At 49.1% G+C, this 21,462-nt stretch overlaps 1 protein-coding gene across 2 annotated transcripts in view; it reads right to left on the reverse strand.

Annotated features, from left to right (window-relative positions):
• SLC25A47 (solute carrier family 25 member 47) overlaps positions 1-21,462 on the reverse strand; it is a 92,351-nt gene that overhangs the window by 24,866 nt on the left and 46,023 nt on the right. For both annotated transcript variants that reach the window (XM_088475387.1, XM_088475386.1), the window contains one exon: positions 19,199-19,469. In XM_088475387.1, coding sequence (XP_088331513.1) covers positions 19,199-19,469 — 271 coding nt within the window. The remainder of the gene's footprint in view (positions 1-19,198; positions 19,470-21,462) is intronic.

Below are 21,462 nucleotides of genomic sequence, written 5' to 3' on the forward strand. Positions count from 1 at the left end.
GCCGGGCTATTAGGTATAAGCATACACCGCTCCCTCCCATACTGTCACACTGATATTATGTGGCCGGGCTATTAGGTATAAGCATACACCGCTCCCTCCCATACTGTCACACTGATATTATGTGGCCGGGCTATTAGGTATAAGCATACACCGCTCCCTCCCATACTGTCACACTGATTTTATGTGGCCGGGCTATTAGGTATAAGCATACACCGCTCCCTCCCATACTGTCACACTGATTTATGTGGCCGGGCTATTAGGTATAAGCATACACCGCTCACTCCCATACTGTCACACTGATTTATGTTGCCGGGCTATTAGGTATAAGCATACACCGCTCCCTCCCATACTGTCACACTGATTTTATGTGGCCGGGCTATTAGGTATAAGCATACACCGCTCCCTCCCATACTGTCACACTGATGTTATGTGGCCGGGCTATTAGGTATAAGCATACACCGCTCCCTCCCATACTGTCACACTGATGTTATGTGGCCGGGCTATTAGATATAAGCATACACCGCTCCCTCCCATACTGTCACACTGATGTTATGTGGCCGGGCTATTAGGTATAAGCATATACCGCTCCCTCCCATACTGTCACACTGATTGTATGTGGCCGGGCTATTAGGTATAAGCATATACCGCTCCCTCCCATACTGTCACACTGATTTATGTGGCCGGGCTATTAGGTATAAGCATACACCGCTTCCTCCCATACTGTCACACTGATTTATGTGGCCGGGCTATTAGGTAGAAGCATACACCGCTTCCTCCCATACTGTCACACTGATTTATGTGGCCGGGCTATTAGGTATAAGCATACACCGCTCCCTCCCATACTGTCACACTGATTTATGTGGCCGGGCTATTAGGTAGAAGCATACACCGCTCCCTCCCATACTGTCACACTGATTTATGTGGCCGGGCTATTAGGTATAAGCATACACCGCTCCCTCCCATACTACCACACTGATTTATGTGGCCGGGCTATTAGGTATAAGCATACACCGCTCCCTCCCATACTGTCACACTGATTTATGTAGCCGGGCTATTAGGTATACGCATACACCGCTCCCTCCCATACTGTCACACTGATTTTATGTGGCCGGGCTATAAGGTATAAGCATACACCGCTCCCTCCCATACTGTCACACTGATTTTATGTGGCCGTGCTATTAGGTATAAGCATACACAGCTCCCTCCCATACTGTCACACTGATTTTATGTGCTCGGGCTATTAGGTATAACCATACACCGCTCCCTCCCATACTGTCACACTGATTTATGTGGCCGGGCTAATAGGTATAATCATGCACCGCTCCCACCCATACTGTCACACTGATTTATGTAGCCGGGCTATTAGGTATAAGCATACACCGCTCCCTCCCATACTGTCACACTGATGTTATGTGGCCGGGCTATTAGGTATAAGCATACACCGCTCCCCCCCATACTGTCACACTGATGTTATGTGGCCGGGCTATTAGGTATAAGCATACACCGCTCCCTCCCATACTGTCACACTGATGTTATGTGGCCGGGCTATTAGATATAAGCATACACCGCTCCCTCCCATACTGTCACACTGATGTTATGTGGCCGGGCTATTAGGTATAAGCATATACCGCTCCCTCCCATACTGTCACACTGATTGTATGTGGCCGGGCTATTAGGTATAAGCATATACCGCTCCCTCCCATACTGTCACACTGATTTATGTGGCCGGGCTATTAGGTATAAGCATACACCGCTTCCTCCCATACTGTCACACTGATTTATGTGGCCGGGCTATTAGGTAGAAGCATACACCGCTTCCTCCCATACTGTCACACTGATTTATGTGGCCGGGCTATTAGGTATAAGCATACACCGCTCCCTCCCATACTGTCACACTGATTTATGTGGCCGGGCTATTAGGTAGAAGCATACACCGCTCCCTCCCATACTGTCACACTGATTTATGTGGCCGGGCTATTAGGTATAAGCATACACCGCTCCCTCCCATACTACCACACTGATTTATGTGGCCGGGCTATTAGGTATAAGCATACACCGCTCCCTCCCATACTGTCACACTGATTTATGTAGCCGGGCTATTAGGTATACGCATACACCGCTCCCTCCCATACTGTCACACTGATTTTATGTGGCCGGGCTATAAGGTATAAGCATACACCGCTCCCTCCCATACTGTCACACTGATTTTATGTGGCCGTGCTATTAGGTATAAGCATACACAGCTCCCTCCCATACTGTCACACTGATTTTATGTGCTCGGGCTATTAGGTATAACCATACACCGCTCCCTCCCATACTGTCACACTGATTTATGTGGCCGGGCTAATAGGTATAATCATGCACCGCTCCCACCCATACTGTCACACTGATTTATGTAGCCGGGCTATTAGGTATAAGCATACACCGCTCCCTCCCATACTGTCACACTGATGTTATGTGGCCGGGCTATTAGGTATAAGCATACACTGCTCCCCCCCATACTGTCACACTGATGTTATGTGGCCGGGCTATTAGGTATAAGCATACACCGCTCCCTCCCATACTGTCACACTGATTTATGTGGCCGGGCTATTAGGTGTAATCATACACCGCTCCCTCCCATACTGTCACACTGATTTATGTGGCCGGGCTATTAGGTATAAGCATACACCGCTCCCTCCCATACTGTCACACTGATTTTATGTGGCCGGGCTAATAGGTATAACCATACACTGCTCCCTCCCATACTGTCACACTGATTTATGTGGCCGGGCTATTAGGTATAAGCATACACCGCTCCCTCCCATACTGTCACACTGATTTTATGTGGCCGGGCTATTAGGTATAATCATACACCGCTCCCTCCCATACTGTCACACTGATTTATGTGGCCGGGCTATTAGGTATAAGCATACACCGCTCCCTCCCATACTGTCACACTGATTTTATGTGGCCGGGCTATTAGGTATAACCATACACCGCTCCCTCATATACTGTCACACTGATTTATGTGGCCGGGCTATTAGGTATAAGCATACACCGCTCCCTCCCATACTGTCACACTGATTTTATGTAGCTGGGCTATTAGGTATAAGCATACACCGCTCCCTCCCATACTGTCACACTGATTTATGTGGCCGGGCTATTAGGTATAAGCATACACCGCTCTCTCCCATACTGTCGCACTGATTTTATGTGGCCGGGCTATTAGGTTTAATCATACACCGCTCCCTCCCATACTGTCACACTGATTTTATGTAGCCGGGCTCTTAGGTATAAGCATACACCGCTCCCTCCCATACTGTCACACTGATTTATGTGGCCGGGCTATTAGGTATAAGCATACACCGCTCCCTCCCATACTGTCACACTGATTTTATGTAGCTGGGCTATTAGGTATAAGCATACACCGCTCCCTCCCATACTGTCACACTGATTTATGTGGCCGGGCTATTAGGTATAAGCATACACCGCTCTCTCCCATACTGTCGCACTGATTTTATGTGGCCGGGCTATTAGGTTTAATCATACACCGCTCCCTCCCATACTGTCACACTGATTTATGTGGCTGGGCTATTAGGTATAAGCATACACCGCTCCCTCCCATACTGTCACACAGATTTTATGTAGCCGGGCTCTTAGGTATAACCATACACCGCTCCCTCCCATACTGTCACACTGATTTATGTGGCCGGGCTATTAGGTATAAGCATACACCGCTCCCTCCCATACTGTCAAACTGATTTATGTGGCCGGGCTATTAGGTATAATCATACACCGCACCCTGCCATACTGTCACACTGATTTATGTGGCCGGGCTATTAGGTATAACCATACACCGTTCCCTCCCATACTGTCACACTGATTTATGTGCCCGGGCTATTAGGTATAACCATACACCGCTCCCTCCCATACTGTCACACTGATGTTATGTGGCCGGGCTATTAGGTATAATCATACACCGCTCCCTCCCATACTGTCACACTGATTTTATGTGGTCGGGCTATTAGGTATAAGCATACACCGCTCCCTCCCATACTGTCACACTGATTTTATGTGGCCGTGCTATTAGGTATAAGCATACACAGCTCCCTCCCATACTGTCACACTGATTTTATGTGCTCTGGCTATTAGGTATAATCATACACCGCTCCCTCCCATACTGTCACACTGATTTATGTAGCCGGGCTATTAGGTATAAGCATACACTGCTCCCCCCCATACTGTCACACTGATGTTATGTGGCCGGGCTATTAGGTATAAGCATACACCGCTCCCTCCCATACTGTCACACTGATTTATGTGGCCGGGCTATTAGGTATAAGCATACACCGCTCCCTCCCATACTGTCACACTGATTTTATGTGGCCGGGCTATTAGGTATAATCATACACCGCTCCCTCCCATACTGTCACACTGATTTATGTAGCCGGGCTATTAGGTATAATCATACACCGCTCCCTCCCATACTGTCACACTGATTTTATGTGGCTGGGCTATTAGGTATAATCATACACCGCTCCCTCCCATACTGTCACACTGATTTTATGTGGCCGGGCTATTAGGTGTAATCATACACCGCTCCCTCCCATACTGTCACACTGATTTTATGTGGCCGGGCTATTAGGTATAAGCATACACCGCTCCCTCCCATACTGTCACTCTGATTTATTTGGCCGGGCTATTAGGTATAAGCATACACTGCTCCCTCCCATACTGTCACACTGATTTATGTGGCCGGGCTATTAGGTATAATCATACACCGCTCCCTCCCATACTGTCACACTGATGTTATGTGGCCGGGCTATTAGGTATAAGCATACACTGCTCCCTCCCATACTGTCACACTGATTTATGTCGCCGGGCTATTAGGTATAAGCATACACTGCTCCCTCCCATACTGTCACACTGATTTTATGTGGCCGGGCTATTAGGTATAAGCATACACCGCTCCCTCCCATACTGTCACACTGATTTATGTGGCCGGGCTATTAGGTATAAGCATACACCGCTCCCTCCCATACTGTCACACTGATTTTATGTGGCCGTGGTATTAGGTATAATCATACACCGCTCCCTCATATACTGTCACACTGATGTTATGTGGCCGGGCTATTGGGTATAAGCATACACCGCTCCCTCCCCCATACTGTCACACTGATTTATGTGGCCGGGCTATTAGGTATAAGCATACACCGCTCCCTCCCATACTGTCACACTGATTTTATGTGGCCGGGCTATTAGGTGTAATCATACACCGCTCCCTCCCATACTGTCACACTGATTTTATGTGGCCGGGCTATTAGGTATAAGCATACACTGCTCCCTCCCATACTGTCACACTGATTTTATGTAGCTGGGCTATTAGGTATAAGCATACACCGCTCCCTCCCATACTGTCACACTGATTTTATGTAGCTGGGCTATTAGGTATAACCATACACCGCTCCCTCATATACTGTCACACTGATTTTATGTAGCTGGGCTATTAGGTATAAGCATACACCGCTCCCTCATATACTGTCACACTGATGTTATGTGGCCGGGCTATTAGGTATAAGCATACACTGCTCCCTCCCATACTGTCACACTGATTTATGTGGCCGGGCTATTAGGTATAAGCATACACCGCTCCCTCCCATAATGTCACACTGATTTTATTTGGCCGGGCTATTAGGTATAACCATACACCGCTCCCTCATATACTGTCACACTGATTTATGTGGCCGGGCTATTAGGTATAAGCATACACCGCTCTCTCCCATACTGTCGCACTGATTTTATGTAGCCGGGCTATTAGGTATAACCGTACACCGCTCCCTCCCATACTGTCAAACTGATTTTATGTGGCCGGGCTATTAGGTATAATCATACACCGCACCCTGCCATACTATCACACTGATGTTATGTGTCCGGGCTATTATGTATAAGCATACACCGCTCCCTCCCATACTGTCACACTGATTTTCTGTGGCCGGGCTATTAGGTATAAGCATACACCGCTCCCTCCCATACTGTCACACTGATTTTATGTGGCCGTGCTATTAGGTATAAGCATACACAGCTCCCTCCCATACTGTCACACTGATTTTATGTGCTCGGGCTATTAGGTATAAGCATACACCGCTCCCTCCCATACTGTCACACTGATTTTATGTGGCTGGGCTATTAGGTATAAGCATACACCGCTCCCTCCCATACTGTCACACTGATTTTATGTGGCCGGGCTATTAGGTATAAGCATACACCGCTCCCTCCCATACTGTCACACTGATTTATGTGGCTGTGCTATTAGGTGTAATCATACACCGCTCCCTCCCATACTGTCACACTGATTTATGTGGCTGGGCTATTAGGTATAAGCATACACCGCTCCCTCCCATACTGTCACACTGATTTTATGTGGCCGGGCTATTAGGTGTAATCATACACCGCTCCCTCCCATACTGTCACACTGATTTATGTTGCCGGGCTATTAGGTATAAGCATACACCGCTCCCTCCCATACTGTCACACTGATTTATGTGGCCGGGCTATTAGGTATAACCATACACCGCTCCCTCCCATACTGTCACACTGATTTTATGTGGCTGTGCTATTAGGTATAAGCATACACAGCTCCCACCCATACTGTCACACTGATTTATGTGGCCGGGCTATTAGGTATAATCATACACCGCACCCTGCCATACTGTCACACTGATTTTATGTGGCCGGGCTATTAGGTATAACCATACACCGCTCCCTCCCATACTGTCACACTGATTTATGTGGCCGGGCTATTGGGTATAAGCATACACCGCTCCCTCCCCCATACTGTCACACTGATTTATGTGGCCGGGCTATTAGGTATAAGCATACACCGCTCCCTCCCATACTGTCACACTGATTTTATGTGGCCGGGCTATTAGGTGTAATCATACACCGCTCCCTCCCATACTGTCACACTGATTTTATGTGGCCGGGCTATTAGGTATAAGCATACACTGCTCCCTCCCATACTGTCACACTGATTTTATGTAGCTGGGCTATTAGGTATAACCATACACCGCTCCCTCATATACTGTCACACTGATTTTATGTAGCTGGGCTATTAGGTATAAGCATACACCGCTCCCTCATATACTGTCACACTGATGTTATGTGGCCGGGCTATTAGGTATAAGCATACACTGCTCCCTCCCATACTGTCACACTGATTTATGTGGCCGGGCTATTAGGTATAATCATACACCGCTCCCTCCCATAATGTCACACTGATTTTATTTGGCCGGGCTATTAGGTATAACCATACACCGCTCCCTCATATACTGTCACACTGATTTATGTGGCCGGGCTATTAGGTATAAGCATACACCGCTCTCTCCCATACTGTCGCACTGATTTTATGTAGCCGGGCTATTAGGTATAACCGTACACCGCTCCCTCCCATACTGTCAAACTGATTTTATGTGGCCGGGCTATTAGGTATAATCATACACCGCACCCTGCCATACTATCACACTGATGTTATGTGTCCGGGCTATTATGTATAAGCATACACCGCTCCCTCCCATACTGTCACACTGATTTTCTGTGGCCGGGCTATTAGGTATAAGCATACACCGCTCCCTCCCATACTGTCACACTGATTTTATGTGGCCGTGCTATTAGGTATAAGCATACACAGCTCCCTCCCATACTGTCACACTGATTTTATGTGCTCGGGCTATTAGGTATAAGCATACACCGCTCCCTCCCATACTGTCACACTGATTTTATGTGGCTGGGCTATTAGGTATAAGCATACACCGCTCCCTCCCATACTGTCACACTGATTTTATGTGGCCGGGCTATTAGGTATAAGCATACACCGCTCCCTCCCATACTGTCACACTGATTTATGTGGCTGTGCTATTAGGTGTAATCATACACCGCTCCCTCCCATACTGTCACACTGATTTATGTGGCTGGGCTATTAGGTATAAGCATACACTGCTCCCCCCCATACTGTCACACTGATTTTATGTGGCCGGGCTATTAGGTGTAATCATACACCGCTCCCTCCCATACTGTCACACTGATTTATGTTGCCGGGCTATTAGGTATAAGCATACACCGCTCCCTCCCATACTGTCACACTGATTTATGTGGCCGGGCTATTAGGTATAACCATACACCGCTCCCTCCCATACTGTCACACTGATTTTATGTGGCTGTGCTATTAGGTATAAGCATACACAGCTCCCCCCCATACTGTCACACTGATTTATGTGGCCGGGCTATTAGGTATAATCATACACCGCACCCTGCCATACTGTCACACTGATTTTATGTGGCCGGGCTATTAGGTATAACCATACACCGCTCCCTCCCATACTGTCACACTGATTTATGTGGCCGGGCTATTAGGTATAAGCATACACAGCTCCCTCCCATACTGTCACACTGATTTATGTGGCTGGGCTATTAGGTATAATCATACACCGCACCCTGCCATACTGTCACACTGATTTTATGTGGCCGGGCTATAAGGTATAAGCATACACCGCTCCCTCCCATACTGTCACACTGATTTCTGTGGCCGGGCTATTAGGTATAATCATACACCGCTCCCTCCCATACTGTCACACTGATTTTATGTGGCTGTGCTATTAGGTATAAGCATACACAGCTCCCTCCCATACTGTCACACTGATTTTATGTAGCTGGGCTATTAGGTATAAGCATACACCGCTCCCTCATATACTGTCACACTGATGTTATGTGGCCGGGCTATTAGGTATAAGCATACACCGCTCTCTCCCATACTGTCACACTGATTTTATGTGGCCGGGCTATTAGGTATAAGCATACACCGCTCCCTCCCATACTGTCACACTGATTTTATGTAGCCGGGCTATTAGGTATAACCATACACCGCTCCCTCCCATACTGTCAAACTGATTTTATGTAGCTGGGCTATTAGGTATAAGCATACACCGCTCCCTCCCATACTGTCACACTGATATTATGTGGCCGGGCTATTAGGTATAAGCATACACCGCTCCCTCCCATACTGTCACACTGATATTATGTAGCCGGGTTATTAGGTATAACCATACACCGCTCCCTCCCATACTGTCACACTGATGTTATGTGGCTGGGCTATTAGGTATAACCATACACCGCTCCCTCCCATACTGTCACACTGATTTTATGTGGCCGGGCTATTAGGTAGAAGCATACACCGCTCCCTCCCATACTGTCACACTGATATTATGTGGCCGGGCTATTAGGTAGAAGCATACACCGCTCCCTCTCATACTGTCACACTGATTTATGTGGCCGGGCTATTAGGTATAAGCATACACCGCTCCCTCCCATACTGTCACACTGATTTATGTGGCTGGGCTATTAGGTATAAGCATACACCTCTCCCTCCCATACTGTCACACTGATATTATGTGACCGGGCTATTAGGTATAACCATACACCTCTCCCTCCCATACTGTCACACTGATTTATGTGGCCGGGCTATTAGGTATAAGCATACACCGCTCCCTCCCATACTGTCACACTGATTTATGTGGCCGGGCTATTAGGTATAAGCATACACCGCTCCCTCCCATACTGTCACACTGATGTTATGTGTCCGGGCTATTAGGTATAAGCATACACCGCTCCCTCCCATACTGTCACACTGATTTTATGTGGCCGGGCTATTTGGTATAATCATACACCGCTCCCTCCCATACTGTCACACTGATTTTATGTAGCTGGGCTATTAGGTATAACCATACACAGCTCCCTCCCATACTGTCACACTGATTTATGTGGCCTGGCTATTAGGTATAACCATACACCGCTCCCTCCCATACAGTCACACTGATTTATGTGGCCTGGCTATTAGGTATAAGCATACACCGCTCCCTCCCATACTGTCACACTGATTTTATGTGGCTGGGCTATTAGGTATAAGCATACACCGCTCCCTCCCATACTGTCACACTGATTTTATGTGGCCGGGCTATTAGGTTTAAGCATACACCGCACCCTGCCATACTGTCACACTGATTTTATGTAGCCGGGCTATTAGGTATAACCATACACCGCTCCCTCCCATACTGTCACACTGATATTATGTGGCCGGGCTATTAGGTATAAGCATACACCGCTCCCTCCCATACTGTCACACTGATTTTATGTAGCCGGGCTATTGGGTATAACCATACACCGCTCCCTCCCATACTGTCACACTGATTTATGTGGCCTGGCTATTAGGTATAACCATACACCGCTCCCTCCCATACTGTCACACTGATTTATGTGGCCTGGCTATTAGGTATAAGCATACACCGCTCCCTCCCATACTATCACACTGATGTTATATGGCCGGGCTATTAGGTATAAGCATACGCCGCTCCCTCCCATACTGTCACACTGATGTTATGTGGCCGGGCTATTAGGTATAAGCATACACCGCTCCCTCCCATACTGTCACACTGATTTATGTGGCCGGGCTATTAGGTATAAGCATACACCGCTCCCTCCCATACTGTCACACTGATTTTATGTGGCAGGGCTATTAGGTATAACCATACACCGCTCCCTCCCATACTGTCACACTGATATTATGTGGCTGGGCTATTAGGTATAAGCATACACCGCTCCCTCCCATACTGTCACACTGATTTATGTGGCCGGGCTATTAGGTATAACCATACACCGCTCCCTCCCATACTGTCACACTGATGTTATGTGGCCGGGCTATTAGGTATAACCATACACCGCTCCCTCCCATACTGTCACACTGATTTTATGTGGCCGGGCTATTAGGTATAACCATACACCGCTCCCTCCCATACTGTCACACTGATTTATGTGGCCGGACTATTAGGTATAAGCATACACCGCTCCCTCCCATCCTGTCACACTGATTTATGTGGCCGGGCTATTAGGTATAAGCATACGCCGCTCCCTCCCATACTGTCACACTGATTTATGTGGCCGGACTATTAGATATAATCATACACCGCTCCCTCCCATACTGTCACACTGATTTATGTGGCCGGGCTATTAGGTGTAAGCATACACCGCTCCCTCCCATACTGTCACACTGATGTTATGTGGCCGGGCTATTAGGTATAATCATACACCGCTCCCTCCCATACTGTCACACTGATTTATGTGGCCGGGCTATTAGGTATAAGCATACACCGCTCCCTCCCATACTGTCACACTGATGTTATGTGGCCCGGCTATTAGGTATAAGCATACACCGCTCCCCCCCCATACTGTCACACTGATTTATGTGGCCGGGCTATTAGGTATAATCATACACCGCTCCCTCCCATACTGTCACACTGATTTATGTGGCCGGGCTATTAGGTATAAGCATACACCGCTCCCTCCCATACTGTCACACTGATGTTATGTGGCCGGGGTATTAGGTATAAGCATACACCGCTCCCTCCCATACTGTCACACTGATGTTATGTGGCCGGGCTATTAGGTATAAGCATACACCGCTCCCTCCCATACTGTCACACTGATGTTATGTGGCCGGGCTATTAGGTATAAGCATACACCGCTCCCTCCCATACTGTCACGCTGATGTTATGTGGCCGGGCTATTAGGTATAATCATACACCGCTCCCCCCCATACTGTCACACTGATTTATGTGGCCGGGCTATTAGGTATAAGCATACACCACTCCCTCCCATACTGTCACACTGATTTATGTGGCCGGGCTATTAGGTATAAGCATACGCCGCTCCCTCCCATGCTGTCACACTGATTTTATGTGGCCGGGCTATTAGGTATAAGCATACACCGCTCCCTCCCATACTGTCACACTGATTTATGTGGCCGGGCTATTAGGTATAAGCATACACCGCTCCCTCACATACTGTCACACTGATTTATGTGGCTGGGCTATTAGGTATAAGCATACACCACTCCCTCCCATACTGTCACACTGATTTATGTGGCCGGGCTATTAGGTATAAGAATACGCCGCTCCTCCCATGCTGTCACACTGATTTTATGTGGCCGGGCTATTAGGTATAAGCATACGCCGCTCCCTCCCATACTGTCACACTGATTTTATGTGGCCGGGCTATTAGGTATAAGCATACACCGCTCCCTCCCATACTGTCACACTGATTTATGTGGCTGGGCTATTAGGTATAAGCATACACCGCTCCCTCCCATACTGTCACACTGATGTTATGTGGCCGGGCTATTAGGTATAATCATACACCGCTCCCTCCCATACTGTCACACTGATGTTATGTGGCTGGGCTATTAGGTATAAGCATACAACGTTCCCCCCATACTGTCACACTGATTTATGTGGCCGGGCTATTAGGTATAAGCATACACCGCTCCCTCCCATACTGTCACACTGATTTTATGTGGCCGGGCTATTAGGTATAAGAATACACCGCTCCCTCCCATACTGTCACACTGATTTATGTGGCTGGGCTATTAGGTATAAGCATACACCGCTCCCTCCCATACTGTCACACTGATGTTATGTGGCCGGGCTATTAGGTATAATCATACACCGCTCCCTCCCATACTGTCACACTGATGTTATGTGGCTGGGCTATTAGGTATAAGCATACAACGTTCCCCCCATACTGTCACACTGATTTATGTGGCCGGGCTATTAGGTATAAGCATACACCGCTCCCTCCCATACTGTCACACTGATTTATGTGGCCGGGCTATTAGGTATAACCATACACCGCTCCCTCCCATACTGTCACACTGATTTTATGTGGCCGGGCTATTAGGTGGTGAGCAAATCATCTCATATAACACGAGCATGACAGCTCACAATTACAGTCACTAGGAGGAGAGCAAGGAGTAACACAGAATGACAATATTTCCTATGGGGGAGGTGTATCAAACTGTGGTTCAACGAAAAACACGCGGAATTGGTGCTTTACAGGTGTTCTATGAATCTGAAATGTAATATACAAGTATCGTGGGGAATCCCGCACTCCCCTCCTGCGGTACTAGCGTAATGGGTCCACATTCTTCAGAAACGCCCACTCCATCGTCGGCAATGGTAACGGTGCATTCCGGAAAGGTATCCTGCTCGCTTAATCATAGCTTGAACTCGCCTTCTAACGCCATTATCAGATGCTGTACGCTGTCAATCACAGCACGTATACAGCAAGAGGGAGATGTGTGCACATTCCCGCCTATGTGACTGCGTATGCGCCTTTCTTCTGTCTGGCATGTAAAGTAACATAGGGGGAGATGTATCAAGCTGTCTCCACTGGCCCATGTTTCCATTGTTTTACCTGCTTGAAACATCAACCCCACAATGCCTTTAGGTTTTGGTATTGTATGTTCCCCGGGACAGTCTGATATTGGAGGAGCTATCCGGCAAGTTCTTAATGATCCGTACGAGTGGATAGCTTGGCTGCAATAATCTGACTATAAAAGGGTAGGGCCTGTTTCTTGAGTACATACTGACAGCCACACAACTGTCACACAATAGAGAATGAAACAGATCGTCAACGGCAGAGCTGCAATCTTGGTATGAGTTTCTGCCTGGCAAGCCGGACTTCACTGGCACATGTCATACCCCCAAATCTCCAGCACCGGGTAAACGTAGGCCATGCTAACATCAATCAGGGTTTCTCAAAGGGCCCTGAACCCCGATCACTCAGACAAACACTTTGAAACAAACTCGAGTGTTCCACAAACTTGCCACTTACTCCCAGACATGACGCACATGCCACGTATCTTGGAACATTGTCAGCGCTAAAAAAAAATAAACTTACAATCAAGGCGTGTTTGATAGAAGTGTCATACAGACTTGATTTCCGTCGTGTGATTAGAAAATTATTATACTTTATATGGCGCCATGAGGGTTCTTCAGCGCCTAACAAAGTACGTAAACAGTTGAGCAGAACATGAGAACAGTGACTGACAGTACAAGACAATGTAAGACAGAGTCGTATCTAGACTTTTTAACTAGAGAATTGGCACCTCCCCCATTTTTTAAATAGGGACATCAAATAGTGCACCTGAAAATGGGCCATGGCCTCATGGGGAAGGGCCAGGGAAGAGATAGTCGAGGCAGGAGATGCTGGGGATAAATAGGGACATAATATAGTGCACCTGGGAGAGGGCCATGGCCTCATGGGGAAGGGCCAGGGAAGAGATAGGGGAGGCCAGGAGATGCTGGGGATAAATAGAGACATAATATAGTGCACCTGAGAGAGGGCCATGGCCTCATGGGGAAGGGCCAGGGAAGAGATAGGGGAGGCCAGGAAATGCTGGGGATAAATAGGGACATAATATAGTGCACATGGGAGAGGGCCATGGCCTCATGGGGAAGGGCCAGGGAAGAGATAGGGGAGGCCAGGAGATGCTGGGGATAAATAGGGACATAATATAGTGCACCTGAGAGAGGGCCATGGCCTCATGGGGAAGGGCCAGGGAAGAGATAGGGGAGGCCAGGAGATGCTGGGGATAAATAGGGACATAATATAGTGCACCTGAGAGAGGCCCATGGCCTCATGGGGAAGGGCCAGGGAAGAGATAGGGGAGGCCAGGAGATGCTGGGGATAAATAGGGACATAATATAGTGCACCTGGGAGAGGGCCATGGCCTCATGGGGAAGGGCCAGGGAGGAGATAGGGGAGGCCAGGAGATGCTGGGGATAAATAGGGACATAATATAGTGCACCTGAGAGAGGGCCACGGCCTCATGGGGAAGGGCCAGGGAAGAGATAGGGGAGGCCAGGAGATGCTGGGGATAAATAGGGACATAATATAGTGCACCTGAGAGAGGGCCATGGCCTCATGGGGAAGGGCCAGGGAAGAGATAGGGGAGGCCAGGAGATGCTGGGGATAAATAGGGACATAATATAGTGCACCTGAGAGAGGGCCATGGCCTCATGGGGAAGGGCCAGGGAAGAGATAGGGGAGGCCAGGAGATGCTGGGGATAAATAGGGACATAATATAGTGCACCTGAGAGAGGGCCACGGCCTCATGGGGAAGGGCCAGGGAAGAGATAGGGGAGGCCAGGAGATGCTGGGGATAAATAGGGACATAATATAGTGCACCTGAGAGAGGGCCATGGCCTCATGGGGAAGGGCCAGGGAAGAGATAGGGGAGGCCAGGAGATGCTGGGGATAAAAGAAGAGGAAGCTACAAGTGAGACTGATAATAAACAGAAAATTGACAGGCCCAAACAGCGCCCCCTGCCTGCGGTGCCCTGTACCACTGCACTGGTCGCACTACCCTAGTTACGGCCCTGATGTAGGACATGTACATGGTATAGAAACATTGTTGTAACAGCGATCATATCACTCAAGTAGTACAGAGGCAGAAGTTAAGGGTTAGGTGCTGATGTAAGGAGTATGGAGTAGACAGTATAAGTAAGGGAAGGAAAAGCACATGGGGGAAGAGGGCCCTGCTCGTGAGAGCAGTGGCGTCACAAGGGGGGGTGACACCAAAGTGCCATGTCCTCCTGTACTGTAGCATTACGTGCAGCACTCGGCTCCTGACACTGTGAGGAAGCCGGCACTGAACACCCTGCACTTCGCTCTGCGCACAGTACTACCCTCCCCGCACCGGGTATGACAGCGGGGTGGGACGCCACTGCGTGAGAGCTTACGTTCTAAAGGGTAGGGGGTGGACAGACAGGGGTGACACAGATTAGGTAGATAGTGAGCATGGGACAGAGGGTTAGAATAAGAGATGAATGGCTTTGATGAAGAAATGGGTCTTGAGAGCCCGTTTAAAGTTTTGTAAAGAGGTGAAGAGTCTGATAGGTAGAGGTAGAGAATTCCAGAGGTAGGGAGCAGCACGTGCAAAATCATGGAGGTGGTCGTGGGAGGAAGAATTCAGTTGGCAGGAGAGGCGGCATCCATTTGCCGAGCAAAGAGGGTGGGCAGGAGAGTGAAGGTAGATAAGGTCAGAGATGTAAATGGGAGTGGAATGGGTGAGGGCTATGTAAGTGAGTGTAAGAAGAAAATAAAAAAGATGGTTTCCAGCCTCCAACTCTAACGCCACATAACAGAGCACAGACAATGCCATTACAGGGCTTTATTGCGACCTGTGCAGGCTACGCACCCTGAGCGCATGATGTCATGCTGAGAGGGCGGGGCCACCAGCGACGGGAATTATCCGGCACTGCAGTGCATTAGTGAGCACTAGTAGACTCTAGCTCTATGTCAGTCTACTGCGCATGTGCAGGTCTTCGGGGGAAATGGTGCGGCAGCCATTTTCCCACCGATTTGTCTACTGCGTATGCACAAAACGCTGGGAAAATGGCAGCAGCAACATTTTTCACGGTGATCTGTGCAGCGCTGGCACTGCCGACGCGGGACCCCGGAGAGAAAAGTATTGAAGAAATAGGTGCAGAGTGTATGGTCTGGGCCTGCCTGACCCAGGGGCCCGTGTACACCGCGATCTACAGACATATTCAAATCATTTCCACTGCTAAAATGACTTTAGCTGTATGACTGATCTCATGACTTTTCAATGCTGCAATGTTGTCCTTTTGGAGTTTATAACATTAAAATTACTCTGACTGGCTTAACTAAAAGCACATTATATAGTATTGACTATACTGTATGTACATAAGGCAGGATGTTTCACACTGTAACATGCTGTAAAACCTCAGAAAACTGCAGAGGATCACCGCAATACATATGTATCACCATATGCACTAAAAAGGTTCGCGGCAGATATCTGTGATATCCGATGCGGAGCCTCAGCACAGCAGTCCCATAGAATTCATGGGTCTGCAATGAGCCTCATATGCATCAAGCTCTCAAGCGTAACTTTCCAGAGCTTCTGCACAATAGGCAACGCCAGCTATAGAATGACGGCGCTGCATATAGGAGCCTGTGGGCTTCTTTACACAAAAGCTCTCCGGTCCCAGAGGCTTGCACATGCGTCGGACGATGGCCGCATTAAGACTTCCAGGTCATGACCCCGGCAGTCACTTCTCCGCGGGGGCATGTCAAGTTTTGCAACCAATAATGGGACCTCCAGCTATAACCCAGACTCGGAGAACCAGCGATTATGGAAGCATAGAACACTACGGCTATATAGTCTTCCATCCCGGAGGTCTCCAGTGTGTGTAATCAGTAGGTAAATATCTAACATAATATAAAAGGCGAAGTCCAACCAAAATGAGCCATGCAGTAAATATATTGCTCTTATGGAGCCCATACTCCCTGGCCCGATCTCTTGTTATTTTCCCCAATTTAATGGTTGTCCGATACACCAAAATGCGTCCAAAAATTCACGATATTTTCTAGCCATTCATCGATCATTTTCTCCAAAAGTAGTGAAGGTGCCTCATTTGACGACAAATGGTTTGTTGCCAAATTCAACATTTTGGAAATCCGGATTTGTTGATAATTTTTTTGATCAGAATCGGTGACAACAAATCTTCGGCAAAAGTTGGTGACAAAATCATAGGGCAAAAGTCTGATTTGGCGCAATTGATTGTGGATGTATGGACCTGGCAATTAGAAGATTTCCACTCCAATAATGAAATGAATCTGACCCTAAAGATGACCTGTGCCTCATACAGATAAGAGCTGCCACTCCAATCACCACCCTTTCCCAACTATCCTGTGTTGAAACAGCTCCACCTTGAATCATTGTCCTCCCAGCTACCCTGCAGACCTGATCAGAACCTAATGGTCTTAATCCATTTTTTAATTAATGACTCAGGCCCTGATTCAGAGCCGGACGCTCTGACAGACCGCTCGCTCTGAATCAGGGCCGTCCCTGCTCCTTTTTGGAGCCGCCTCCTGGCCGCGCGCATAGCTGTGGGTGACCACCCACAGCTATAGCGAGCGGCCAAAATGATGGTCGCGATGGTCAAGACCATCGCGACCATCGGGCTTGCGACGAGACCCTGTGGTAGGGTCTCGTTGCCGCAAGCCCTAGAGTGCTTTCGGCTGTATCAGAGCCAAAAGCACCCACTGACATCACTTGTGATGTCAGTGGGGCCCGGCCCCAGATGTTAGGCGTTCCCATGGGAACGTCTCCGTCTGGGCAGCCATGCCCCCGGCACGCCCACCAAAGGGGGCATGCTGTCACTCACCATCGACAGCACGCCCGCTTTGGTGCGAGACCCATAACGACTGCTTGGTTGTCGTTACTTGGGTCTCGCGCATGCACACGACGGAGCCGCCTCCGTCGTGCGCATTCGCACTTGGGCAACATCGACCCGCTTGCAAGCGTTCATCGCTCGCGAGCGGGTCTGAATCAGGCCCCAAATGTGTATATACTGGTTTGGGGCACCCTTCATCTCCTCCATCTGTTAAAAAATTGGTTCAAGATATACAGGTCCCTCTGGAGCTGATTCAGACCCGCTGGCTATGATGCGAACGCTTGTAGCTCGCCGATATTTGCAATCAGCGCATGCGTATCCATCGCAATGCGCTTGCGGGAACCAGTGCGAGAGATCGGGATGCGTTTGCTCGCTGCATATAGACTGCCCAGTACAGTGAGTGACAGGAGAGGCCGTTTGTGGGTGGTGACAGGAGCTGACCACTGGAAACGGGGGAGTGGAGGTGCGAACGCAGGCGTGCCTGAGTGTCTCAATGCCGTTTCAGAGGCGTGCATAATTAAAAGGCAGCGTCATAGTACACGTCACTTGGTGGGATTTCACTCTGAAGTGATCGCAGTGCTGGCGGCAGGGTATAGGCAACCTTAAGCGCTGCGATCGCATCCGATGGTGCTCGATGTACCAATGTTTTCATGCACTTCCAGGAGATGATGTGCACAAGTGGGCGTCTTATGAATGGCTGGTGGGCGTCTGCATACACAAAGTGATCGCATGCCAAGACATAGTGGGCGTGCTATGCCTTGCCGTGCGATCGCCTGCCTTGCTGGGCACGCGTTGGATTGGCATACGCAGGGTGCGAGCGAACGCATCTAGCGAGCGGGTCTGCATGAGCTCCTCTGGTCCTCATCCAAAGTAAGGAGTTAGGAGGAAGCAGCAGAGAGGTGCTGCAGCAGCTATACCCACCGGCCAGAAGTAAGAGTTTCAGGTTCCGGGGGAAGAGCCCGCAGTGACTACCCTGCTACAACTGGGGGGCACTGCCATGGTGTGCAGATGGCACTTACAGTCGGAGAGTGGTGAAGTGGCACCAGTAGGAGGGGTTAGTACCAGCAGGTTACTGAGGGTAAGAGGAGGTACCTATTCCCATTGTGGTATCTTGCCTATCAGTCACGTACCTGAATGCGTTTGCTCCACTGGCACAAACCATTCCCGGAACACGGCATACGACAGGAAGTATGTGGCGAATGAGTGGCAGTCTCTGAACATGAGGGCAAAGCACCCTTTATACAGGCCAAAGAATCCTTCCTCCCTCACTATTGTCAGCAGACAGTGGACAGGGCCTGTGTACTTTGGTCGAGCCAAGAGAGAGCAGGTGCTTGGATGGTGAGGCGACACTTGTGTCTGTAGACGGACCTTCGCCATGTCGGCAGGAGACGACACCAACACCTAGAAATAGAGAATTCATGGCAGCTGAGATTATCTCACCTGGCATATATAGTGGGAAATTAAAACAGGATGGGTGGAGCTTATAGGAGGGGTGGATCTTATAGGAGGGGTGGATCTTATAGGAGGGGTGGATCTTATAGGAGGGGTGGATCTTATAGGAGGGGTGGAGCTTATAGCAGGGGTGGAGCTTGACCAATATAAATGAAGGCTGTGTAGATCGCCACCACCCTTCAGACAAGTGAAGTGTGTCTGAGCACATCCATGACAATTACAGTACCCCAATCACCCAGTTATCCCTGTGTACCTCGGCTATATATCTTTGAATAGAAGCATGAAGCATGCACGGATTCACCCATATACAGAGTTTGTATGTTTCTCCAAATGCGACTGCCTCTACGTTCTATGAGCTTGCCCTGCGCGTATTCATGCAGGATACGGTCTGCGAACGTCTGTACACTGCATTCTGCATCAGCCCAGCTGTTGTAAAAGTGTGTGCACCGCCTATGCAGAGTGGAGGCAGCCATTTTGTGAAGTAACACATTTTCATGGGAATGCTCCCTATGAATTCAAAATTCCTACTGAACTTTGGCTTCACTCCACAAAATGGCTGCTTCATCGCTGTCCCAAGTTGCTGGCAGCAATATTGGTTGCAACATGAAATATCAGAGATCAAGGAAGGCAACCCCAGGGCAATGGTACCACTAAGCAAAACTAGGTGGTCAGGGTTTAGGGCCACAGAAAACATCCACTCTCTGCAGGCCGCTGGCATAATGAGGGCAGCTTCTGACATCTGAGGCTGCCAGCTGCCACACCTTAACATTGGTAATGGGCCGGGAGTGTGGTGCTGGGCAATGATGTCACAGCGCTGCGCCACACTTTCAAGAGGAGAATAAGCCCTCTTACCACACAAAGGGGGAGCTGTATCAAACCTAAAGTGAGCAAGTGAAGATGTTGCCCATAGCAACCAAACAGCTCCTACCTGTAATTTATCAAGTACAGTCTATAAAATGATAGGTAAAAGCTGATTGGTTGCACTTGCTATGGGTGACTTCTCCACCTGTCCATCGATACATCTCTCTCATACCAATCATCTCCTAACTGCCATTTTTCAAACACAGGGGTCTATGGCCCTGATTCAGAGCCGGACGCTCTGAATCAGGGCCCTCCTCCATTAAAATGGAGCGTCCTCCTGGACGCTCGTATAGCTGTGGGTCACCACCTACAGCATATACGAGCGTGCAAAAAGATGGTCGCAATGGTCTTGACCATCGCGACCATCGGACTTGCGAGGGAAACCCTGCGGTCGGGTTTCCCAGCCGCAAGGCCAGGAGTGATTTTGGCTCTATCAGAGCCAAAATCACTCCCACTGACATCACTAGTGATGTCAGTGGGGCTGGCTTCAGACGGTAGGCGTTCCCATGGGAACGCCTCCGTCTGGCAGGCACGCCCCCGGCACGGCCACCAAAGGGGGCGTGCTGTCAATCAACATCGACAGCATGCCCCCTTTGGTGAGAGACCCCGAGCGATGGAAAGCCCGTCGCTCGCCGGGTCTCGCGCATGCGCATGACGGAGCTCCCTCCGTCGTGCGCATGCGCAGTGGGGAACATCGACCCACTTGCGAGCGTACTGCCGCTCGCGAGTGGGTCTGAATGACCGCCTATGTATTAAGCAGTGATAAGTGACAGTGAAAAGTGATAAGAAAGTGATAAGGTGCCAGCCAATCAGCTCCCAACTGTCATTTTTCAAACACAGCCTGTGAGATGACAGTTAGAAGCTGATTGGCTGGCACTTATCACAGACTTATCAGTTTTCACTCTGTCACTTATCACTGCTTAGTACACAGGCCCGCCAAGAGCCATGGGGGCCCCCGGTAATAGGGGGCGTGGCCTAATAGCGGGAGGCGTGGCTACGCCCCCTTGACAATAGAAAAAAAAAAGCTCGGCGCAAAGCCAGGAGTGTGATCGCTCCCCCGCACAGGCATAGGAGACTGCTG

The sequence above is a fragment of the Taudactylus pleione genome, unplaced genomic scaffold (assembly GCF_031769625.1).
Source record: "Taudactylus pleione unplaced genomic scaffold, aTauple2 ptg000171l, whole genome shotgun sequence".
In the NCBI taxonomy this organism is placed as follows: domain Eukaryota; kingdom Metazoa; phylum Chordata; class Amphibia; order Anura; family Myobatrachidae; genus Taudactylus; species Taudactylus pleione.